Genomic DNA, 26,029 nt, shown 5'->3' on the forward strand with positions numbered 1-26,029 from the left:
TCTGACAATGGTACCTTCATTTACTAAAGTGGGACTCTCTCTGTGTCAGTTTCACCAGAAACCCCAAAGGCCAAGAACAAAACAGTAGGTGCCAAGTCCACCCACGTTCTAAAGGGAAGGGGAACTAGTTTACCTGTGCGCCACGTGCAGAGACTGTGAAGCGGATCCTGGGAAGCACCAGCTCAGGCAGGGACGGATGAGCTGGCTTGGCACCTGCCTCCAGGCTCCGTGAGAGAATGTGAGAAGATTCCCCTGGAAGCAGTTGTCAATATGCTGGACGTTTCCCTTCTGCTGCCCAAGCAGGAGAGGGTGGGGGTGCTTCCTCTTCAACTCGTGCCAAATGAGGGGGCCCCTCCGCAGGACCGTTTGGAGGGCTTGACCCATCTCCGGTGGAATCTGAGGGACATGGGAGTCTGACTCACTCCTTTAAAAGTCTGAAGACAAGTGAGGAGTAGCTGACTAGCTCCTGGAGAAGACAGAAAGAAGGCTGCATGGGGAGTGGCTTACACTGCCAAAGTTCCCGAGTTCCTGTGGGTCTGATGTGGTTCTCAAGAAAGGGAACCAGATTTGCTCATTTTAAGAAGGAACCCAGCCAAAGGGAACACCTGGATGGATGAAATGACTTCAGTGGGGGGCGGATTCTGGAAACTTAAGTGGCCAGTGCAGGCGTCCTGAGTAACTAGAGAAGACATGGCCCACAAGGGAACTGCAGCTGAGAGATCCCCAGAGAGAAAGTATTGAGCTATAAAAAAAAGGAAGCAACGCTGGAATCTCCTGCTCCTAGAGGACACGGACACCAGCTTCTCTCTCTACCATCTCTTCTCTCCCGTGCTGCAACTGCAGCTGGAACAGCAGCCAGCAAGGAGGCAAGAGGGAGTGAGAAACAGAAATGACCCTGACCCTGATCCCCCTTCTCTTCACATTTCCCGGCTGGAGGAGGAGAGAAAGGTTAACTCAAAACTGGCATTTGCAGTTTTGATCTGATACTGGATGAGACTGGTTCATACCTTAAAAAAAGACTGTTTTTAAAATGATAACTCTTCCACCTGTTTGTCACCTAAGAGATAAAAAGCCGTGAATTTCATCCCAGCAGAACAAATCATTACAGCAAGTGTGTAGGGGCACTCCTGAGAAAACAACGTTGCTTTCTGTTTATAGAAATCCAGCTTGTTCCAGGAAGAGTTTACATTTGAAGAGCCGGTGAGTGGTTCAGGGGAGATGGAGAACTAGGCTGTATCCTGCAGCCCTAACTGCTCATCTTCAGCCTGTGGCAGCCTCAGCTGACAAGGGGAGAAGTTTTATGGAAACAAGTCTGGAGTTTTAATGTTAAACAGGTTGAACGTTTTAAAAAACCAAAGCGGGGTCGGGGGAGCGGGGAGGGGAGGAAAAAAAATAATTGCCTGTTATTCCCTGGAAAAGCTATGTGAACCACCCACGATTTCATGCCAGAGAGGAAGAAGTCCATGAGCAGCAGTGGTGGGAGGGATAAATTGCTTTCTGCTTACATCTAGCAAGTCTGGCTTGCTGGTTAATAGCGACCTTTGCTTCTGAGTTTTATAACATACTGCAGTCTATATGCTACAAGGTGTTATTGGTAAGGTTAACCTCTTTAAGACCTTTAAAAAGCAGAAACTACTATGTAATGGGAAGTAGACTACATAAAAACACATAAGCTACACTGATGCAGTGATTAGCTTGCTGAAAAGGATTTACAAGAGATGTCTAACTTAGAATTTACCTATTTTTCTTTTACGAAAGGGGCGAGTGTTTCACACTTGCTGTCCCTTTCTGTGATGACAAGAGGCTCAGGAGTATGCTGCTGTGTGGGCTACAGCCTGGTTTTTGGCAGCCGGCATTCATTCCTATATCCTTTTATGTATCACAGGGATTAGAATTATGGAAACATTTCCCAAACTCCTTGGCTTCGAGGTTCTGGATGTGATTTCTTTCTGCCAGATGTATTCATAGGGTATTTTGTAGGTGGGAGGGAAAAGCGGCAGCGCCTAGCAAAATGGGCGGTCTGTGGAGACTTCAAAGTTCTCCGCAGCTCGTGTAATCTCCTATCAGCTCCTATATGAGTACTTGGGGGCGGGGGAGCAGCTCTGATCAGCACTGGGGGGGTTCCCTGTATTTCCTGACCTATGTTAGAGCAGCAACCTCCACAACCTCCCAATACTCTGAACTGCTGAATGTGAGTGGCAACTTCCCCTGACTCCTGCAGATCCTCTAATAGTGCCATCGGGCATCTCCATGCCCTGCACTCGGCTGCTTTCTGTTTGAAAAGCCTGCAGTGGTTTTTTTTCTGGTTCATCCCTGATGGATACAACTGCCTGACTGATCTTCTGAAAGAAATGAACATATTTAAAGGTTCTCTTTAAGTTAAAAGTAATTTTTTAAAGCTGTAAGTGACTGCGTTTTTAAAAGGAACTCATGCAATGAAGAAATTTGAAAATGGATGTTTAGAAATGTTTATCACTATGTGATCTTGTTGCCCCAAATGTGTTAGACCAAGATTTTCAAAATAATAAAACATACTGTATTACACTGCATTTTCTTTTTTTTTTTTTTTACACTGCATTTTCAATAAAGTATGTTCATCTTTCTTTACCGAGAGAAATCAGGACTTTTTTTTTTTTACTGTTAATAAATACAATAAAAATGTTTTCAAAATGCTGTTTTTCATTTTAAAAACATTTTATTTCTATTTTGTGCATGTTTTAAATATATACACTACACTGAATCAATAGTACATGTACGTAATTTTAAAATAAATACAAAGACTTATGGGGGAGGCACAAGATTTTTACCACTGTGGGTACACAAAGAAGTTTAGAAATCACTGCCTTGTAACACACGTCTCTAGAATCCCAACTGAGGGAAGCAAGTGCCTACATATGTCTCATCTCAGAATCACCCTCTTTCATCAGTCCTGTCTCTTTCCCACTAAAATTACCCTGATTCCCACGTGCACGGCCAGGTAGCCAGTCACTGGTGTAGTTGCAGAGTTTAGACCTCCAAGGTTGTTCTTCCGTTTCTCTGGGCAGAGAAAACTTGTCCCAGAACTCCTCCTGTACCTCATAGAGCTTGAAGGACAGGATATCGGTGGCCTCACAATGGGTGCGAAATGGGGGTAGGGTCTCTACTTAAAGTGTGGGTACACATACACACATACACACAAGCTAAAGATGCAGTTTCTACACATCATTTTGGGTCTCTGCTCAAATGTCCTTACCTTATCCAGAAGGACCACTCAGAACCTCTAACAGGTCTCAATCCCCTGCCCCTGGCTTTATTTAGTTATTTTTCATAGCACCCCTCACCATTTGACAAATTTTATGTTATGCTTGTTTATTTGCTTATTTTCTGTCTGCCCCTTTCTAGAATGGAAGTTTTCACGAGTAGAGGAAAGGTTGACCTATACTACTTGTGCTTTTGTTTCCCTAGCATCTAGAAGTGCCTGCCTCATAGTAGAAGCTTAATAAAAATTCACTGGATGACAAAGTATTTGCTTTCCCAGCCGCCTCTGACCAGCATGGGAACATGACCCAGGCCGTGTTTATTAGAAGTACTCGGCCCAGAGCTCTGACTCTTAGGTAGTGACTTTGTCCATTCTGACACAAGTTGGAGCAGAGGAGCCAGCTACAGCCAGGGTCCTGGAGCCACAGCTTTGGTGCCAGTGTCCAGACCCTATGCAGTGTCCTTGTGTCCGCACTGCAAGCTGCAGTGACTGGGCCTGCTGCTGTTTTCACTGGACCACATCTGGAGCAGGCTTTTAGGTGAGGTTCTTGGCTCTGTAGCTTCCAAACCTGGTCTGTAACCTTACCCAGAAGATCTGATTATGATCCCACCTCTTTTTTGTAAAAAATCCCTTTTCTGCTATAAAATTTTTTTTAAGTTTAAAAAATAGGCTTTGGAGTTAAGACTGCCTGAGAGCAAATGCTGGCTTTGTCACTGAGCAGTCAGTAAAGCTGACTAAAACTAAACCAGGAAACTGTCTTGAGCTTGTTCCCACATTTCTAAGTAGGTAAAATCAGAGTACTACCTCATAGGGTCCCATGAGACGTTGCTTGTGAAATGCCCTGGGACACAGTGTGCACCCTTGCAACCTTAGATTATATAAGGTCAAATTCGACAGACAGTACTGGTTTTAACTGACTGTTAACACTTTTAATTAAAGAGGCATTGCATTGGCTGATTTGGTTTTCTGTTGACACAGTTGCTCTAAAATTTAGTGGAATTTATTCCCAATCAACAGTCATGTTGTTTTAACGTTTCTTTGGATTGACTAGATTCAGCTGGGCAATTCTCTGCTACATATGACACGAGTTAAGACTATCATAAGTTGTGGGTGCTACTGGATTGGAACATTCAAGATGGCCCACTTCCCTGGTTGGTAATTAGTGCCATCAGTCGAGGGCTCAGGTGGGCCTGTCTCAGGGTTCTTCTATGAGCCCTGTGGTTTTCATAGCATGGTAGCTAGATAAGAAACACACTGTGAAAGCTAACAGTTTTAAAGCCTGGGGTACCATAGAAGTCCCAGAACATTCTACTTATTAGTTAAAGCTGGTCACAAAGCCTGCTCAGATTTACGAGCAGGAATGGTGGGAAGGATGGGTAAAACGCTTCGCCTCTTGTTGTAAAAAACAACGTATGTATGAAAGGGGAAACTTGTTAGGAGGCCGTCTTTGGTGACCAGTGGCTACACGGAACTAACATTTTATGATTATCTGTTTACTCTGCTTTTGTTTAAAAATGGAAGAAAAGAGTCCCTTAGCAGTTCAGTAAAAAGGAACTCAGAACTGTCTTATTGCCCCTTACCATAACATACCAACAGTTATTGAAAACCTACTTCCAATTATTCTCCTGCTTTCTCAGAGCTGGCAAAATTTGCAACATCTGTGAAAGCTGGATAAACAAATTTCAATTAAGGGGAGAATATCCAAAAGAGATGGGAATACCAGACCACCTGACCTGACTCTTGAGAAATCTATATGCAGGTCAGGAAGCAACAGTTAGAACTGGACATGGAACAACAGACTGGTTCCAAATAGGAAAAGGAGTATGTCAAGGCTGTATATTGTCACCATGCTTATTTAACTTATATGCAGAGTACATCATGAGAAACACTGGGCTAGATCAACCACAAGCTGGAATAGAGATTGCTGGGAGAAGTATCAGTAACCTCATATATTCAGATGACGCCACCCTTATGGCAGAAAGTGAAGAAGAACTAAAGAGCCTCTTGATGAAAGTGAAAGAAGGGAGTGAAAAAGCTGGCTTAATGCTCAACATTCAGAAACTAAGATCATGGCATCCAGTCCCATACTTCAAGCAAATAGATGGGGAAACAGTGGCTGACTTTATTTTTGAGGGGCTCCAAAATCACTGCAGATGGTGACTGCAGCCATGGAATTAAAAGATGCTTACTCCTTGGAAGGAAAGTTATGACCAACCTAGACAGCATATTAAAAAGCAGAGACATTACTTTGCCAACAAAGGTCCATCTGGTCAAGGCTATGGTTTCTCCAGTGGTCATGTATGGATGTGAGAGTTGGACTATAAAGAAAGCTGAGCACTGAAGAATTGATGCTTTTGTACTGTGGTGTTGGAGAAGACTCTTGAGAGTCCCTTGGACTGCAAGGAGATCCAACCAGTCCATCCTAAAGGAGATCAGTCCTGCGTGTTCATTGGAAGGACTTATGTTGAAGCTGAAACTCCAGTACTTTGGCCACCTGATGTGAAGAGCTGACTCATTTGAAAAGACCCTGATGTTGGGAAAGATTGAAGGCAGGAGGAGAAGGGGACGACAGAGGATGAGATGGTTGGATGGCATCACCAAGTCAATGGACATGAGTTTGGGCAAACTGAGCTGGTGATGGACAGGGAGGCCTGGCGTGCTGCAGTCCATGGGGTCACAAAGAGTCAGACACAACTAAGCGACTGAACTTAACTGAAGATATTGGCAAAGATCAATTTAGGTAGGGTCCAGTGGTCTTAAGTTTCTCTTACTGGCAACGGGGAGCCACTGTGAGATTTTAAGCAAGGGGTAAGCTGGTTTTAGAAAAGGCAGAGGAACCAGGGATCAAATTGCCAACATCCGCTGGATCATCGAAAAACCAAGAGAGTTTCAGAAAAACATCTATTTCTGCTTTATTGACTATGCCAAAGCCTTTGACTGTGTGGATCACAATAAACTGTGGAAAATTTTGAAAGAGATAGGAATACCAGACACCTGACCCACCTCTTGAGAAACCTACATGCCGGTCAGGAAGCAACAGTTAGAACTGGACATGGAACAACAGACTGGTTCCAAATAGGAAAAGGAGTACATCAAGGCTGTATATTGTCACCATGCTTATTTAACTTATATGCAGAGTACATCATGAGAAACACTGGGCTGGAAGAAGCACAAGCTGGAATCGAAATTGCTGGGAGAAATATCAGTAACCTCAGATATGCAGATGACACCACCCTTATGGTAGAAAGTGAAAAGGAACTAAAAAGCCTCTTGATTAAAGAGGAGAGTGAAAAAGTTGGCTTAATGCTCAACATTCAGAAAACTAAGATCATGGCATCCAGTCCCATCACTTCATGGGAAATAGATGGGGAAACAGTGGAAGCAGTGTCAGACTGTATTTTTTAGGGCTCCAAAATCACTGCAGATGGTGACTGCAGCCATGAAATTAAAAGACACTTAGTCCTTGGAAGCAAAGTTATGACCAACCTAGATAGCATATTAAAAAGCAGAGACATTACTTTGCCAACAAAGGTCCATCTGGTCAAGGCTATGGTTTCTCCAGTGGTCATGTATGGATGTGAGAGTTGGCCTGTGAAGAAAGTTGAGCACTGAAGAATTGATGCTTTTGAACTGTGGTGTTGGAGAAGACTCTTGAGAGTCCCTTGGACTGCAAGGAGATTCAACCAGCCCATCCTAAAGGAGATCAGTCCTGGGTGTTCATTGGAAGGACTGATGCTGAAGCTGAAACTCCAATACTTTGGCCACCTCATGCGAAAAGTTGACTCACTGGAAAAGACCCTGACGCTGGGAGGGATTTGGGGGCAGGAGGAGAAGGGGACGACAGAGGATGAGATGGCTGGATGGCATCACCTAGTCGATGGACATATGTTTCAGTAAACTCCGGGAGTTGGTGATGGACAGGGAGGCCTGGCGTGCTGTGATTCATGGGGTCACAGAGTCGGACACGACTGAGCGACTGAACTGAATTGAATGTCGCTGAGACTCAGAAATGAATTGTCCAATTTATGCAACTAGATAAAGAACCAAAATAAACTCCTAGTTGTTTCCAATTAACTAATTCTTAATTAATCAACTAATTCCAATTCCCTGCTGTCCCATGTTTCCCACTGAGCTGGCAAAGGAGAACGCAAGATAAACGTGTCTAACTTGCCCCTTACTCCGCGGAAATGGCCTCAGAGTTTCAACCGGAAACAGAAAATGACCACCACAAACGCCACCTAATGGCAGGATGGAGGGCAAGCTAAGTCCGGAAAGCCACAACGCCGGAAGGGGCCGGCTGTTTCCGGAGAACACCCAAAGCGACAGAAACTCTAGAGGTGAATCTCGAAGAGTCAGCCAGCTTCCCAAGAGGGTTCGGCTCCCCGACGTCGTATGTGCGCCTCTGCGCAGGCGTGGGGGTACCGCGTAGGAAACGTGTACTCAAAACCGTGCGCGTGCCCGTTCACCGTCCGGCGCTTCCGTGCTGTTTTCGAGGGTAAAACCTTTGGAGCTGTAACGCGGGATTTTGTTTCTTGAACTACAATTCCCAGCATGCTTCGTCCCCCATTATTGGTACTAAGTGTGGGTACCTAGGATAGGTTAGAAGGAAATTCTGACATGATATGACGTACCAGGAAGGAAAAAAATTGAAAGGGTTGTTTGAGCGCGTTATTCACAGAAGCCCCAGTGGCCTAATGGATAAGGCATTGGCCTCCTAAGCCAGGGATTGTGGGTTCGAGTCCCATCTGGGGTGATGAGGTTTTTTTTTTTCCCCTTTAAAATCAACTTTTCAATAAAAATTTTGCCTTTTCCCCTTCTTAAACAATTATAGCGAAATATGCTAACTTGATTTTACTTTTTAAAGATGGGAAGTGTATGCGTGGTTTTTCTAAGTTTGGGGCTACAGTTTGCGAGAATCAATAGACTCCCATTTCCTTGTGAGCCGTAATCTCGTTAAGATTTTGGGGAAGCCGATAGGTTGAATTTTGATATTTCCTTTAGAAATAAATAAAATCTCAAAGTTTTCTATTTTAAATTGACACCCACTTGCGATATGCCCTCATTTTCTCCAGTTTCAGCGGTGCTCCGTCAGCGAATGGCGTCTGACGTGACGCAGTCAGGAAACGAACAAGGACCTTCTTTCTCTCCGCCAGGCTTTTTCCAGGCCATTCAGTTACACTCGGCTTTCGTTTGCTTTTCTCTTAACACCTTAGGAAGCCGCTCGGCGTTCGATTAATACTGCTCGGCAGAGAAAGGAAGTGAGACATCCCACTGTCCTGCAGTCGATAGGGGGAGCCTGCAGTCTGGTCCCGACCGTACCATTAAGCGGCGGGCAAGTGGGGTTGATGGAGTAGGAGGGTTGTAGGGTCCCGTAGCCGACTCCGACGACGGGAAAATGGCGGCCTTAGGGTCACCGCTGCGCACTTGGCGAGGCCTTCTACGGGAGTTGCGCTACTTGAACGCGGCCACAGGCCGACCCTATCGCGACACCGCAGCCTATCGGTACCTCGTCAAAGCTTTCCGTGCACATCGGGTACGGAAGCCGTGTCCGGGTGCTCCAGCGTCCCCTTTCCGGGGAGGGAGGAGAGTCGGGTCTGGGCGAGATGGAGCGCGCCTGGCCTTAACCCGCAATTCTGGGGCCCAGGCTTCCTCCAGACAGACCCAGGCCCTAGGCCCTGGTCTAAGACCTAAGCAAGGACTGGCGTGAGAGAGCAGTCGTCCTGGGGTGGAGCCGTCCCTGGAAATTACACTGGCTGTCTGGCCTGTGTGGATGGGAAAGTTAGAGGAAAGTGAAATGGATGAAACAGGGACAAGCAGAAAGATGTTGAGTGTAGGGTTACTAGTCACAGCATCTATCCCACTCGCGCCTTCCCTAGGAGAGCTATTCTGAGGAGTTCTTGATGCGGAATGGGATATTGGGAGCTACTTGGAGAGCATGACTACGCCGCCCCTTTTTGCTGGCTAGTGGTAAAGAATCCGCCTGCTAATTGAAGAGACGCGGGTTCAACTCCTGGGTGGGGAAGAACCCCGGGAGGAGGAAATGGGAGCTCACTCTTACCGGGTCCCAAAGAGTGGGACAGGACTAAGCACGCACGTTGTAGAGCTGAACTAGACACCTCTAATGAGGTGGTACTGTAAGTTACAACATTAGTGTGATATATGACCAAGTAACAATTTTTCCATCTGTAGCAGATAAATATGAACGTCCACCATCCTTGGACAATTCCTTTGTGAATTCTGCACTCCAGCACTCTATTTACCCCGGATAGGCAAGATAGGATGAAAGTTTCTTTTTTCAAATGGGGCAGCTGAGACTCAGGGACAGTTGACCTATACAAGCCCAACTAGATTGAGAGTTACTGATCTGGCTTGGAAAGAAGTTGCAACCTATCTCAGAAGTAAGTTGAATAATTAGCTTGGACATTAGCGAAGGAAGCCTGGCGTCCTCTGAGCAGTGTGGAAAGGGGAGAACCATTATCTTAAACTCTTGATTTTCTGAGCCATGGAAGTTAGAATGCAAAATGTCAGAACTAAAGTTCAACTGAGTTTTGAAAGGTCACAATATTAGGTACTAATAGGAACTTGACTAAAAATGACGAGTAAGATCCACAGGGGTCTTTTTTAAGAAGCTTGCGTTCCACCTGAGGAGCCATTTGACCAAGGACTTAGAATAAACAAGCGCTAAAGGAGTAGAGATGCCTGAAGTCCTGGTATATAGAAGAGGTAGGCTTTACAGGATGGAATTTATTACCCAGGAACTTGAAGAATACTTTAGAGTTAGCAAGTAAATGAGGGTTAGTAAAAGTCCAAGCAGCGGCACGACTGAAAGCCAAGAGGGGAGAGGAACTGACAGTTGAGAGCAGCTAAGGCTTAGGGTGTGGTGGATGAAGTGGAGGAAGATGAGGTAGGCAGGAATTTAAATTTATTGTAAATGTAACAGGAAGTCAGTCTTAAGATTCTTAAGGTGACAAGATTATAGTTTATGCCGTATGGAGGCAACATTATTTACCCTTGAGAGAGGCTTGGAAATGGCTGTGAAAACCCTTGGAAATAAATGTGAACTTCATGCTAAAGATTCTAGAAACAACTCTCTGGAATGCATGAGAGGAATTGGGTATGGTTTCTATTTCCTGCTGGCTCAGAGCTAACTCAGTAATCATCTTTGCCCATTGTCTCTCCTTTCTCTAGGCTGAAGGAATTCAGTTAGGGGGAGATCTCCCCTTTCTCCATAGGGAAAATACAGCTTTCTATTTCATTAGATCTCTTGATCTCTGGTGGTTCATTTACTAAGTTATATTACTGACACTTCTCATAATTCAGGCTTAGCTGAATCAAGATTGGTTATGTGCTGTCCTATACTAAGGTGGAATTCCTGTTTCAAATTCTATCAAACTAGACTTAAGAGATGAATGTTACTCATTCATAATGTTAGTGTTGATCTCATAAATTTTTAATTATAAAAGTTAAATTGATTAAAACAGATGAATTCTGTTTTTGAGCAGCATATATTTTCATATATATGATCTGCAGATCTTAAATCAGACATACTAGTTTTCAGATTCCAAACCTAGATATTCCAGTAAAGAAAGGCCAGAGAAAAGCACATGTAGGCAGTGGTGCCCAGAGCTTAATCCACACTCGGTCAGGGCTCCTTGAGTCATTTGAGGTTTTGCGTACATCTCCCTCTCACCTTTCCTGCCCCTTTCCTTCTGTGAAGCCTCAGAACGTAAAACTAGTCAAGGAAAGTCTGTGTGCTAATGTACTTAATATGAAAGTTAATTATGACCAGCTTAAGGTCATCAGAATATAAATTTTTTAGATGAAAACGTAAATTGTGAGAGGGAGTATAATTAAGTAATATGAACATATGATTCTCATATATATAAAACCTTCATTTTGTTACTGGTGAAGACAAAACTATTTTTCAGACAAAATAAGTTTTTAATTTTCATTGAAAGGCATGTGCCATATTAACCAGTCCACAGTCACATAAAATAAAGCAGTCCTTCATTTGTTTGAAGGGTAGAAAGTTCTGTATTTTATTCCTTAGGTGACATTAATGATTAGTGATCTGACTGTAGTTCCCCATCTCTGCATTAACCAACCATGGAATCTCTCTGGGCTTTAGATCCCGCATTCTTTAAATGAGGATGTTGAAACGAGGTAACTTTTTTTTTCCAGTATTAAAATTTGAGGACACTCAATGAAATGCCTCAGTGAAACTCCTCGTAAAATTCTTCAGTTAACAGGTGGCCAAATTACAGATGTATTAAGTATACACAAACATATGTTTGTATCTCCCATGTGCAGTTTACTTTTATTCTAGAGAATGCTTGTTTAATAATGCTGTCTCAATACAGTGGCCCTGTATCAATACAGTGGCCCTGTGTCCGCAGCTGCGCTGTTAATAGACTATCTGACCTTGCTACTTCTCCAGGTCACCAGTGAGAAACTGTGCAGAGCCCAGCATGAGCTTCATTTCCAAGCTGCCACCTATCTCTGCCTGCTACGCAGCATTCGAGAACACGTGGCCCTTCATCAGGAATTTCATGGCAAGGGTGAGCGCTCAGTGGAGGAGTCTGCTGGCTTAGTGGGTCTCAAGTTGCCCCAGCAGCCTGGAGGGAAGGGCTGGGAGCCATGAAAATGGAGAAGTTCCTTGGATGCTGTCTTCATGCAAGAGTTTATTAATTTCTGTCAATATGTATTTATCATTAAATTTTTTTTTTTAAAGTTTAGGGGTTTTCTCTGAAATTTTGTTGACTGAGTGTTTCTCAGGGAGGTTTCATTTTTACTCTCAGTGAATTTACTGAAGTTCTTACACTAGGCTGATTGATGTTCTTGATTTACTTTGAAAACTCTTAGTTATTTTTCAATTTAAAAAGTAATACAGCCTATTGTTAAGGAATTCAAATAGTATAGACATATAAAATAAAGCCCTCTCATCTTTTCCCTTGTCTCGCCCTCCCCTCTTCCAAACCCATTACCAGTCCTAAAACTGCTGACAGTTGGTGTGCATCCTTCTAGATGTTTCCTGTCCTTAAACAAATAATTACACAGATACACCTTTTATTTAAAAGTACACAAATAGGATGTTAAGATCCTGGCAGGAAACAGATGGTATGCTCAAACAGGGTTATTGAGGAGAGTTAGTGACGGGATATATATATATATATATATATATATAAGATGTGGTTTGAATTAAGGTGAACAAGATGGGCTACAACAGTGGAGAGCTAGTACCTCCCTAGGCCTGACCCTTAGGTATGAGAACACGGCCACCACTCAAGTACAGGCTGCAGGAAAACCAGGGAGAGGGTGATGGAATTAACACACTGACTTCTCTCCCCTCTGCCTTCTACCCTCCATGTCAAATTGCTCTTCTTCTTGAATTCTTTATGAAGGTGAAGGACTCTACCATGCACTTGGCTGAAAAAGTCAAGAACTTGAGCTTCATTCTGTATTTCTCTTCTCACTCTCCACATCCATCAGTAAGTTTGGAGGGAAAAACAGTTCTGCAAGAACTGTTAGCATCACTATCTCTGTCCTGTTTCAAGCACTGGAAATCATTGGGCTGAACTATTAAACTAGACTCCTAAATGTTTCCTTTGCCTCTAGCATCCTGAATTCCTTAAATAAAAATTCTCTCTGAACTACCAATAATTCTTTACCTGTGCCCCGTTTGTGGTATATGTCAGTTTCTTCTGGTATAATCATAGACATATAACGTCTTTTTCCCTGAACTGTCAGCTCCTTTACAGTAAGGAAGACACCTCATTCATTTTTGTATTTTGTAAAGCGTCTTCCACAGTGACTTACATAGACAGTTATTCAGTGTTTTGAATGCACAGCTCAGTTCTACTCACTAGGAGTAAAACCTAAACAAACACTCATAAAGTACTTCAAAACATCATCTTTTTCTTCTAAGAGATTAACATTAAAACAACAGTATTAAGAGGTCAAACCAAGCATCTCTTCAATTGAACAGATCAAAGAAGTAAAAATGTTTAACATCCCATCTCCCCTGCTTTGTTTCATACATGTGTGTGTGCTCTGTCACTTCAGTCGTGTCCGACTCTGTGACCCCATGGACTGTAGCCTGCCAAGCTCCTCTGTTCATGGGATTCCCCAGGCAAGAAGACTGGAGTGGGTTGCCATTTCCTCCTCCAGGGGATCTTCCCTACCCAGGGATTGAAACTGCATCTCTTCCATCTCCTTGCCCTGGTAGGTGGATTCTTTACCACTAGTGCCACTTGGGTATATTATTATCTGAATGTGTTTTACTTTACTAAGATGAAGAAAGCAAAAGGATTAAGATAGACTGATCTTTTGATTGCTTTTGTTAAAATATTAATATACCCAGGTGGCTGTATATAATAATGTTGGGTTTTTTTTTTTTTTTTTTGGCTACATGGCTTGTGGGATCTTAGTTCCCTGACCAGGGGTTGAACCCAACACAGAGCTGTGAAAATGCCAAGTCTTAACCACTGAACTGCCAGGGAATTTCCATAGCATTTTTTAAAATATGAGATTTGAGGCAGAATTGCATAACAAAGTTGTTGTTTAGTCAGTGAGTCCTGTCCAACTCTTTTTCGACCCCATGGACTGTAACTTACCGGGCTTCTCTCCATGGGGTTTCCCAGGCAAGAATACTGAAGTGGGTAGCCATATCCTTTTCCAGGGGATCTTCTCAACCCAGGAATCAAACTTGTATCTCTTGCTTGTCAGATGGATTCTTTACCACTCAGCCCCAAGCCCTGCATAGCAGGGTAAGAAATACTATGGGTTTGAAATCATACAGTGTACATGCTCAGTCGCTTCAGTTTTGTCCTACTCCTTGTGACCCCATAGACTATCCTGCCAGGTTTCTCTGTCCGAGATTCTTCAGGCAAGAATACTGGAGTGGGTTGCCATGCCCTCCTCCAAGGGATCTTCCTGACCCAGGGGTCAAACCCACATCTTTGGCTCCTGCACTGCAGGCAGATTCTTTACTGCTGAGCCACCGAGGAAGCCTGAAATACAGACATAGGCTTTAATCCCACCTTGATAGTTTACCACCTTTATAATCCCACCTTTATAAGGTGTGTGATCTTGGCTAGGTTAATTGACCTGGACTTGTTCCCTCTTCTGCAGAATGAGTATGCCAACAAGATGGTTGTAACAAATGAAAATAATAGTTACGTAAAACATTTGCATAGTACATAAGTGCTTGACAAAGAAAATCTTGTTTTCATCTTAAACCACTGTACCCTTATTCTTTTATCATGAACCCTTCTCTAAGCCCTGGAGAAGGAAGTGGCAACCTGTTTGGTATTCTTACCTGGGAAATCCCATGGACAGAGGAGCCTAGCGAGCTACAGTCCATGGGGTCAAAAGTCAGACAGAACTTAGCAACTAAACAACAACTTCTCTAAGCCTTATTGCCACCAGTCTTCTGAAATAAATTATTTCCCATGGTTTAAATGATTTGTTTAGGCCATTTCTGTCCATATATAACCAATCTGTACCTCTTATCAGTGGTCTTACCATCCAGAATTAACTAAGCATTAAAAATGGAAGGAATTGATTGTGGAATATGAATTGTATTGGCGATAAACTTTCTATACTTGGAATGTCCTAAAAATAGGGACTTCTGAGGTTTGGGCACCTGTTAGCTCACTATTCTAATTTTTGATGTGGTACATGCTTTATCATATTCCTTCACTTTAGTGTCTCTTGCCTGCTATCCTTTAAGTGCTTCCTCTCACTGAATTTTATTAGTATTTAAATATGCTCAAGGCTGTTCCATCTAAAAGCAACTATAATTGACCCTTGAACAATTTGGAGGATTAGGGGCACTGACCCTCCACACAGAACTCTGAGTATAACTACAGTCGGCCCTCCATGGTTCTGCATCTGTGGATTCAACCAACTACAGATCCGGTAGTACTCGAGTATTTACTCGTGAAAAAAGTCCAGGTATAAGTGGACCAGCACAATTCAAACACCTGTCATTCAAGGCTCAGTTGTAATCGGCTTTATCTCAAATATTTCTTCAGCTGCTATCTTCTAACTTGTTCCTCTCTGCAAACAAATTGAATGTATTCAGTGGATTGAATGAGTTTTCATTTTCTACATTAAAATTCTTTTCTTAGTTACTTCTGGCTGTGCTGGGTCCTTGTTGCAGCATGTGGGCTCCTCTAGTTGCGGCGAGTGGGAGCTACTTTAGCTGTCTGTGTGCTTCTCACTGCAGTGGCTTCTCGTTGCAGAGCACAGGTGCTAGGGTGCATGGGCTTTAGTAGTTGTGGCGCTTGGGCTTAGTTGTCTCACAGTATGAGGAATCTTCCTGGACCAGGGATCAAACCTGTGTCCCCTGTGTTGGCAGGCAGATTCTCAACCACTGGACCACCAGCGAAGTCCTCACTTTCTGTATTTTTTAAACTTTAAGTTGTATTGAGGTATAATTTACATATAATAAATATGCAGTTCAACAAATGACGACGAATGCACCTGTGTAATAACCACCCCAGTAAAGCTATGTTTTCACCGCCCCTCAAAGTTCCCCTATGCCCCTTTGCAGACATCCCCCCTTCCCCACACCTGGTCCCAGGCAACCACTGACCTGCTTATTGTCACAGTAGATTAATTTGGCCTGTTCAAGTATTTAGTACAAATGCAGTCATAATATGTATGTACTGTTTTTAAGTTGGCTTCTTTGGCTCAGCATACAGATTTTGAAGTTAATAATCCATGTTGTCTCATGACATTTTCTACATTTTTCATGGCCATTCATCCTTAATCCACTGCAGTCTGGTTTCTCCCCTACTAGAACTGCCTTGCAAGTTTACAAATGACCTTCATCCACTAAACCCAATGGATCATTCCTTGCTGAGCTCTAAGGAGCATTTGCCACTATTAACCACTCCTTCCTTTTTTCTCTTGGCTTTCGTGGTACATTTTATGTTTTCTTCTCACCCGAGCCATTTGTCTTCAGTGTCCTCTTGTGCATACCCCTTACATGCTGGTGTTTCTTGGGTGCAGACCTAGGTCCTTAACCTCATACTCTGTGTGCTTTCCCTGGTTCATCACCTCCATTCCAAGGCTTTAATTATCAACGAGCTAACTCCAGTCCATGCCCCCCACCCCACTCAAGTTATAAAAACCTGTATGTCCAGTGGCCAGAAACCACCACTTAGATGACTCAAAGGCATCTCAAGTTCAGTGTATCTAAAATGGAACCTCCTCATTCCCCTATAAATCTCTCTGGCATTCCCTAACATTTTTACTCAATCACTCAAGTCAGCAATCTGAGTTATTCTAGACTGCTTCCTTACCTTCACATCCTCAGTTAAATAATCACTAAGTTAGATTCTACCCTCTAAGAATTTTGAACCTCTATTGCTACTACCCTACTGCAGACCTTATGTCTTGCATCTTTTCTCTGAACCTTTGCCCTCCCTAATTGGTCTCACTAAATCCAAATTACGCTCTTCAGTCAATTAATTTCCATAATGTACAGATCTGAACTTGTCTCTCCAGCTTATAACCCTTCAAGCTAAACTTAAGGTCCTCTAGGATCTGGCCCTTGCTAAATCTCTTTATTTTTTTATTTTTTATTCATTTTTTTACAAAAAGTAAATTATTAAGTTACCACTTCAGTCCTTACGTTGATGTGTTTACAAAAATATCAGTTTGAAATACATTATCAAAAGTGAATACACACAATAAATAGAAAATAAAGATGCATGGTGCTGCAGACACATCAACCAACTTATCTTGATCTATTGCCCACTGCTGTAGACAAAATTTGACACAGGTTCAGCATTACTGACACAGCAGTCAAAGTATCAGGGAGAGGGTTGCAAACTATGAGAAAAGTAGCTTAAAATTCTGGCCCAAAAAAAAAAAAAATTCTGGACCAAAAAAAACTCTCTGGACCACTCACCAAAAACTAAAAATAAAAAATAATTGTTTATCTGGAAGCTAACCTTAGTATAATACTGAATTATCTACTACTGTCCATAGGAACAATTTGAAAATAAGAAAAGTGCCGGGGAACCTTCATTAAGTAAAAGTTTTTACTTTAAACATCTGATGATTACTCAAATATCCTAAGCCATGAGGCAGGCCCTAAAACAGTAAGTTATAGTCTGAAATTAATAACTTAAACGTGATACGGTTAATATAGTACACACTGCGTGAGTATTTCAACCACCCTCTTTCAGGTGAGGTGATAATTAAAAGGTTTAAATTTACAGTTTCAATTTCTGCTCAAAAGAGTGATATCAGTATTCCAGCAACAGTGATGATATCCTATTATTGTAAATATGCTAATAGACATACTAGTCTGAATTATACTTGACTGAATTCTATGTACATGTTCCATATTCCAAGTGCAAATTTTCAACGGTATGGGTTTATAATAAAAGCTGGGTTTGACAAATGCTTTCTGACTTCTGAAAGCAAATGATGAAAGCACTTCCTAAAAGTGAATAAACTAGATACAAGTAGGTGACCATTTCCTTTTTTCTTTACGTGTGATGAACTTCACGAAGCATCAATTCCCGAGGTATGTTTGTTTCTGGACCATACAGCTTACACGCTCTTCTTTCAAAGGCAGTCACCATCTGCTTTACAACTTCATCGAAAAACAATGTGGCAAGCTGAGAGTGTAGAAGTGAGTGAAATTCAAAAGAAATTGAAAAATCCAAAGTACAAGTTCTTGGGTAGCCCGGAAGACCTGGGCTAAAATGCCAGTCTCCAAATGATTGAGGAGCTTCCCTTCAGTACAGGATGCCTTCAGCTGTACTGAAATGTGGTGAAATGTGCTTTCACCAAGGTTACTACTGATGTATAGTGCTCCAATACAGATGGAAACCCAATTTCTAATCGTGTTTTGCAGTATCCAGATCTCCTTGATATTATATCTGATTTTTTACAAGGAATAAAATGCTTATAATCCTCCATTCCAAATACTACATCATACATTTCCTGCATAGAATAGCCTATAATTCTCCTTTCTGAATATTCTTTTATTAATGGTGCAGCAATTTTGAAGAGGGTTCTTGCATGTATCTTCTTAGGCAAAACTGAGGTATGTAGTGGAAGAGTTCTGCTCATCAGTATACCACAGGAAGCTAAATAACTGACGTTCCTCGCAGGCACCCGAGCTGGAGCCGGGGCTCTGGCGGCTGCCGCCAACTTCGGATGGCATCCCAAGACCACCTTTTTAAGGGCTCTTTGACCTGTCTGAGCTGCCATGATCATCTTATTGAAGCTGGTCGCCAGTAAGCCCAATAAATCTCTTTAGCTTCATCTCTCCCCTCTTTACATCTGACAGTCTAGCCATATAGAAATTCATTCAGTTCTAGAAGCCATGAGTCTCTTTCAACATTCTGTTGTTCCATATGCATGGAAAGCTTTCTCCCAACTATCCCCCACTTCTCAGGCTAATTCCTATTCACTCTTTAGCTCTCAAGTTAAATTTTGCTTTCTTTTTTTCTTCTTCCTTCAACAAGGTTTTTATTTTTTTGCACGTGCTGTGTGCCAACCAGGGCTTGAACCCTGGGCAATAGCATTGAAAGCGACAAGTACTAACTACTGGACCGCTAAGGAATTCCCTCAACAAGCATTTAAAAATGCCTATTATGGGGCTGACTGTGGCTTTGATATCTTCTTTTCACTCTTTAAAACTTCTGTCTTTAATAGACCAATCAAGTAGCTCACTCAGTTCAGGTTTGGTTCTTGCTATTTCAGTCAGTTCAGTTGCTCAGTAGTGTCCAACTCTTTGGGATCCCGTGGACTGCAGCACACCAGGCCTTCCTGTCCATCACCAGTTCCCAGAGTTTACTCAAACTCATGTCCAATGAATTGGTGATGCCATCCAACCATCTCATCCTCTGCCACCCCCTTCTCCTCCCACCTTCAATCTTTCTCAGCATTAGGGTCTTTTCAAGTGAGTCATTCTTCGCATCAGGTGGCCAAAGTATTGGAGTTTCAGCTTCAACATCAGTCCTTCCAGTGAATATTCAGGACTGATTTCCTTTAGGATGGACCGGGTGGATCTCCTTGCAGTCCAAGGGACTCTCAAGAGTCTTCTCCAACACCACAGTTCAGAAAGCATCAATTCTTTGGCGCTCAGCTTTATAGTCCTACTCTCACATCCATACATGACTATTGGAAAAACTATAGCTTTGACTAGACAGACCCTTGTTGGTAAAGTAATGTCTCTAATGTCTTGCTATTTCTCCTTTCCATAAACTTCAAATGTTTATAAATTTTGATTAGACTGTTTCTGTCTGGTTTTGAGTCATTAGTACTTTGCTTGTCCTTTGTATGGATAAATGTTCAAGACACAAATACAAACATAATGATAAGAACAAAAGGTTCTCACTAGGATTATGTGGGGTGGAAAAAAAGCAGCGTAGTTTTGAACTAAAGGCAGGCTAATCCAAGGCACTTTATGTTTGTAAGGTAAATTTTTAATCACTCAACTAAAAAGATATAATTTACACCGATTTTTTTTTTGGTGGGGGGTCATGCTGCATGCAGGATCTTAGCCCAACCAGCAGTCTAACCAGTGCTTCCCTGCAGTGGAAGTACAGACTCTTAACAACTGTATCACAAGGGAATTACCCCAGAATTTGATTTTTTTAACCTGTATTTAAATTAACAGGAACAGTTTATAAAATTTGTTATTAGGTAGGTACTGAAGATGAAAGAATCACTGCAATATTAAATTTTACTATATAGCCTTTATTTACTAGATTAGTTTATAAATTACAATAAAATGAAGAGTTGTCCACTCTGGATGGCTAGCAAAATGTATGCTATTTAGGTTGGTGCAAAAGTAATTGTGGTTTTGGACCATGAATTTTAAATCATTATAACTAGACTCAAACACATCTTTATTAACCAAAATAGGAACCATTACAATCAACATATTTTTGCCAACAAGAAATAAGTTTGTTTATTCCTGTGGCATAAAAATCCATGCTTCGGGATCCTATGAACTCCTGGAAAACATTTTCTGCCTTCTGCTGGTTGTGGAAGTGTTTTCCCTGCAAAAATTTGTTGAGATGCTTGAAGAAGTGGTAGTTGGTTGGCAAGAGGTCAGGTGAATGTGGCGGATGAGGCAAAACTTCGTATCCCAATTCGTTCAACTTCTCAAGCATTGGTTGTGCGATGTGCAGTTGGGCATTCTTGTGGAGAAGAACTGGGACCTTTTTGTTGACCAATGCCAGCTGCAGGCATTGCAGTTTCTGGTGCATCTTATCAATTTGCTGAGCATACTTCTCAGGTGTAATGGTGTCCCAGAGATTCAAAAAGCTGCAGTGGATCAGACTGGCAGCAGACCACCAAACAGTGACCACGACCTTTTTTTGGTGCAAGCTTGGCTTTGGGAAGTGCTTTGGAGCTTCTTCTCAGTCCAACCACTGAGCTGGTTGTCATATAAAATCCACTTTTTGTCGCATGTCACAATCTGACCGAGAAATGGTTCGTTGCTGTTGCGCAGTATAAGAGAAGATGACACTTCAAAATGACGTTTTTTTTTTTATTTTCGGTCAGTTCATGAGGCACCTGCTTATCGAGCTTTTTCACCTTTCCAATTTGCTTCAAATGCCAAATGACCATAGAATGGTCGACGCTGAGTTCTTCAGCAACTTCTTGTATAGTTGTAAGAAGTTTAGCTTTGATGATTGCTCTCAGTTGATCGTTATCAACTTCTGATGGCCAACCACTGCACTTCTCATCTTCAAGGCTCTCATCTCCTTTGCAAAACTTCTTAAACCACCACTGCACTGTATGTTCGTCAGCAGTTCCTGGGCCAAATTTGTTGATGTTTCAGAGTTGTCGCTGCTGCTTTATGACCCATTTTGAACTCGAATAAGAAAATTGCTCGAATTTACTTTTTGTCTAACATCATTTCCTAGTCTAAAATAAATATAAAATAAACAGCAAGAAATAAGTCATTAGCAAACAGCAAAGCAAGAAATGTGCATTAAAATGAAGTCTAATATAACCACATTTAAGAAAGTATTCCAATATCAAACAGCAAATTTTTTTTTTTTTTTTTTTTTTTTAAATAATTTTATTTATTTATGATTTGGCTGCACTGGGTCTTAGTTGTGGCACATGGGATCTAGTTCCCTGACCAAGGACTGAACCCTGGCCCCCTTCATTGGGAGCTTGGAGTCTTAGCCACTGGACCACCAGGGAAGTCCCCCAAACAGCAAATTTTAACAATGAAAAAATGCAATTATTTTTGCACCAACCTTGTACCTATTCTAATTTTTAATTACCTAGCTGATGGCATGTATAGATTAAGAGTATATACTATTCTTATAAGTTCCTGTTTCCTTATGACAATTTATTCCTAAAGGAATGGATATCATTGCTAGAATGTACACAAAGACATATTCACAGGTTTTGTTTTTTTGGATAAGAGTAATACACAGTTACTAAATTTTAAAAATTAAAAAAGTTTACAAAGAGAACAAACTTCTAATTCTGTTAATGACAGTCTAGGTAATTTACATTAACACTTTGGTTGAACACAGCTAAAAACCATGGATGAAATATTTTATTTCTTAAAATCATTAAAGAGCTACTAAGATAAGTAGGAAAGCAGTAGGCCGACTCTTAGAAGACAAGAAACAAGAAAAGTGCAGCACACAAAGGCATATTTTTGGCCTCAGGGCATTTGCCAATTTAGTAGCAATAGCTTCAGTTTTGAAATTAACCTGCACTTTTCGTGGGATCATAGAGGTTAGGGAGGCAAAAGACAAAGTCTCTGGCCCACCAAGGTGAGCACTCTAAGAAACCCACACTCACTAAACTAGCACTCTGGAGTTCACTCTCAAGGGTGAACTGGAAATAAAAAAGTCCTTGTCAGCCTTTCAGACCAGATTTTTGCCATTTTGGTGTCAAGAGAAATTAAAGCATTGAATTTGTATTATGATGATCCTTGACATGTATTTCAAATTACTATCAGAAAAAAAATAAAAATCCTCTTTGGAGAAAGACAGCATTATATCCTACACATATGTTTTCAAGTACATGTTCAGCAGACAAAGATAATCAGATACATAAGAAAACAAGAACCCAAAAGGGAAATCCAGGAGAAATAACAGACACAGAACCATAGAAAACTTCAGATATTATAATCAGCAAACTCAGATTATAAAACAATTATGATCACTGGGTCAAATAATAGCCAACCTTGGGAATTTAATCAAGGAACCAGAAACCATAAAAAATGACTTAGATTTGAAAAACAACCAAATAAAAATTCTATAACTGAAAAAATAAATAAATCATTTGATAGGTTTAACAGCAGACTAGATACAGCTGAAGGGAGGTTAGTGAACAATAAAATTCATCAGGAAAAAAAGCATCAAGAAGGTAGCTTGGCACAACAAGGTGGAAAATGCAAAGAGAATAAAGAGATATAGAGGAAACAATGAAAACTTGATTTGGAGGTTCAGAAGTTTATGAATGACCGTATTCAAGAATAGCTAAAAATTTTCCTGAAATTGATTAAAAAAAAGATGTTAGTCCACAGTTTCTAAAAGCTCAATGAATCACAAGCAGAATAAAAATAAATCCAAACCCAGATACAGTAAGCTGCAGAAAAATACATGCAAAAAGAACACAATTTGAAAGCAGACAGCCCAGCTTTCTTCAAAGGAATGACAGACTGAGAACTGCCTTCCCAGGAGCAAGAAAGGCAGCAGAATGATAGCGTCTATGTGCCAAAAGAAAATAACTTTCAACCTAGAATATTCATCTAGAATTGAGAAAGGCAAAATAAAGGTCTTTTCAGATCAACAAAAATGGCAGAGTTCTCTACTAGCAAGCCAATACGAAAGCAAACCCTGAGGCAGGTCAGGCAAGTGTCCTGAAAGAGCTAGACAGTAAATATATCAGTCTTCCAGGCCATAGGGTATGGTATCTGCCAACCACTTAACTCTGCTGTTGTAGTCTAAAGAAACTGTAGACAGTAACAAATGAACAGCCTGGCAGTATTCCAATGAACCTAGTCACAAAAATTGGCAATGGCCTGGATTTGATGAGTGAATTGTATATTGCTGACTCCTGTCCTAAAGTTTAAACATCAGACAAAAGGGAAATGATCCCAGGTGGAAAGGCAGAGATTCCAGAAAGAAAGAAAAAGTGGTAAATAAACAAACATTGATATGAAATTTTGTTTTAAAAAGCCATAATGAACTGGGAATTCCCAGGTGGCCCAGTGGTTAAGACTCTACCCTTTCACTGCTGCGGGCCCAGGTTCAGTCCCTAATCGGGGAGCTAAGATCCTGCAAGCTCTGGGGTGCAGCCTAAAAAAGAAAAGAGAAAAAACAAACAAAAAATCTAAACCATATGACTAACACGTGCAGTTATCTTGGGAAGAGGTTTAAATGGAGTTAGTTTTCTTGGTTCTCTGTATTATCTCTCTGGGTGAAGTGTAAACGCATTGATTAGACTTTGATACATTAAAAACACCCCTTCTAGAGTAACTGCTAAAAGAATAAAACGACTACAATTTCCAAACTACCAGAAGGGGAAAAAATGAAATGATTAAAAAGCAGACAAGAAACGAGAGAAAATTAAACCTAAAACAGGTGAGACAAACAAGAGCTTTAAACTCAAGGACATATGTAATTACATGAATATAAGTGAGTAAATGCTTCAATTAAAAGGCAGTGAATATCAGATTATTAAAAAAGACAAAAACTATGTTTTCTGAAAATAGGAGATTTATCGAAAATGTGAGCAATCAGAAAGGTAGAAAGTAAGCGAGAGATAAGAACTAAACTCTTAAAAAAAAAAAAAAAAAACTAAACTCTTCACTAACACAAACCATTTCAATATTTCAGTTTATTTTCCTCTTAAGGATGGCATGCTGCAGTCCATGGGGTCGTAGAGTTGGACACGACTGAACGACTGAACTCAAGGATACTGTACATGTAATAGTGTTAGTCGTTCAGTCGTGTCCCACTCTGCGACCTCATGCACCACCAGGGACGGCCATATTTAATAGTGCATTTCTCTCACACGTATTAATTTGTAAATTTTTCTTTTACTGTAAATAGTTTCCAAAGGATGATATTCCACGTATTTGGAGTTGTTTGAATTTTCAACTCTCTGAATAACTGGTAGGAAACTATCTTTTCAGTTATTAAACACTGCGATGATTCTGAGATAGACCCAATATGCTTTTTTTTTTTTCATTTATTTTTATTAGTTGGAGGCTAATTACTTTACAATACTGTAGTGGTTTTTGTCATACATTGACATGAATCAGCCATGGATTTACAAGTATTCCCCATCCCCATCCCCCCTCCCACCTCCCTCTCCACCCGATTCCTCTGGGTCTTCCCAGTGCACCAGGCCCGAGCACTTGTCTCATGCATCCAGCCTGGGCTGGTGATCTGTTTCACCCTAGATAATATACATGTTTTGATGCTGTTCTCTCGAAACATCCCACCCTCGCCTTCTCCCACAGAATCCAAAATTCTGTTCTGTACATCTGTGTCTCTTTTTCTGTTTTGCATATAGGGTTATCGTTACCATCTTTCTAAATTCCATATATATGCGTTAGTATACTGTATTGGTCTTTAACTTTCTGGCTTACTTCACCAATATGCTTTTAAAGGGATCTTTGGGGACTTCCCTGGCGGTGAGGCCAGTGGTTAATTTTCAGAGCCTTCCCTCCCAAGCTGCACCGGAGGGCCGAATAAAAAGGGTGTAGTGGGGTGCACCTTGAGGCTACAATTGCTATTTCATGTACATTTTTAATTGATCTTGCTAATAAAGTTCAAAGGCAATGTATTTAACATTTTAATGCAACAAAAATTTTCACCATTATTTCCTTTTCAAAGTACCTGTGTCTCGTCTTAAGGAATTATTATTTTACAATAAAGGTTAAAACAAGGCTCCGGGATAGGTATTTTCTGTGAGCTCATTTAGTCCTCACATACGTATAACTTCATCGGAGGTTGAGATTTAATTAAAAAAAGCACTGAAGGTCCCACAGTTAGGAATCCATCCACCTACGTCTGGAACGCAGGGTGATGGCTAAGCTAACCCAACCCACCGGCTTTCTTTTCCATTGTTAAAGCTGATATACCAAAAAGGCCTCATCCTTCAAATTTAGCTATCAAGTAGGAAAAAAAAATTCTCTACAAGATGACCTCCTTTCCTTTCTTAGAATACTGCTTAATTTTTATAGCTTCTAATTTAGGCTAACAGCTTCCTGCTATATAAGTAACGATGATAAATCCGAATGGGTTGGATGGCCTGCTCCTAGTGTATTAACTTCAGGCGTTATTTCCTGAACCTAACTTAGTCCAGTTGGGCGGCTTAAAGCCTCTCTGCATAGGTTAAGGAAAACGACCCAGCTGTCAGATTTCCAGGGCTTCTTTCGTAGAGAGTCGGGTCACAATGAGAAAAGGGTTGAGTCTACATGATTACAGGCCCCTGGGTCTGTGAAAACAAGTTAATTGGTCAGGTCAAAGAGTATTGTCAGGAATACGCCCATAATAGCTGCTAACGCTGCTAACCTCCGTCGAAATGCCAGATGCGGTTTCTACTTACTTTCGACTCTGGCTAACGCTCTGGCCCACTGGCTAACTTGGGTCTGGCTCGCCAGCACACCGTGCGGCGAAGCCCTAGCGGACCCGCAGCCGGGAGAGCGAGGTTTCGCGCCCGGGGCGGATCCGGTTTGAGGCACCCGAGTCTCGCGAGATCTGGAGGCAGGGGCGGGAGAGGCCGGCGTGCACGCGCCCGAGAGACGTTAGGGTGGAACCCCCG

General features: G+C 41.6%; 1 protein-coding gene, 1 non-coding gene and 1 pseudogene across 2 annotated transcripts; 2 read left to right on the forward strand and 1 right to left on the reverse strand.

Annotated features, from left to right (window-relative positions):
* The first annotated feature begins 7,918 nt into the window (after positions 1-7,918).
* On the forward strand, positions 7,919-7,991 carry TRNAR-CCU. Its single transcript has one exon. It is a non-coding gene; the product is annotated as a tRNA-Arg (tRNA).
* Positions 7,992-8,503: 512 nt separating this feature from the next.
* On the forward strand, positions 8,504-11,973 carry FMC1 (formation of mitochondrial complex V assembly factor 1 homolog). The gene is made up of 2 exons (XM_043873526.1): positions 8,504-8,771; positions 11,676-11,973. Exons 1-2 carry the CDS (start codon positions 8,634-8,636, stop codon positions 11,877-11,879), a joined length of 342 nt encoding a protein of 113 aa, XP_043729461.1. The 5' UTR covers positions 8,504-8,633; the 3' UTR covers positions 11,880-11,973.
* Positions 11,974-17,616: 5,643 nt separating this feature from the next.
* Positions 17,617-18,488, reverse strand: LOC122674908 (annotated as a pseudogene).
* Positions 18,489-26,029: the final 7,541 nt, after the last annotated feature.

The sequence above is a fragment of the Cervus elaphus genome, chromosome 18 (assembly GCF_910594005.1).
Source record: "Cervus elaphus chromosome 18, mCerEla1.1, whole genome shotgun sequence".
In the NCBI taxonomy this organism is placed as follows: Eukaryota; Metazoa; Chordata; class Mammalia; order Artiodactyla; family Cervidae; genus Cervus; species Cervus elaphus.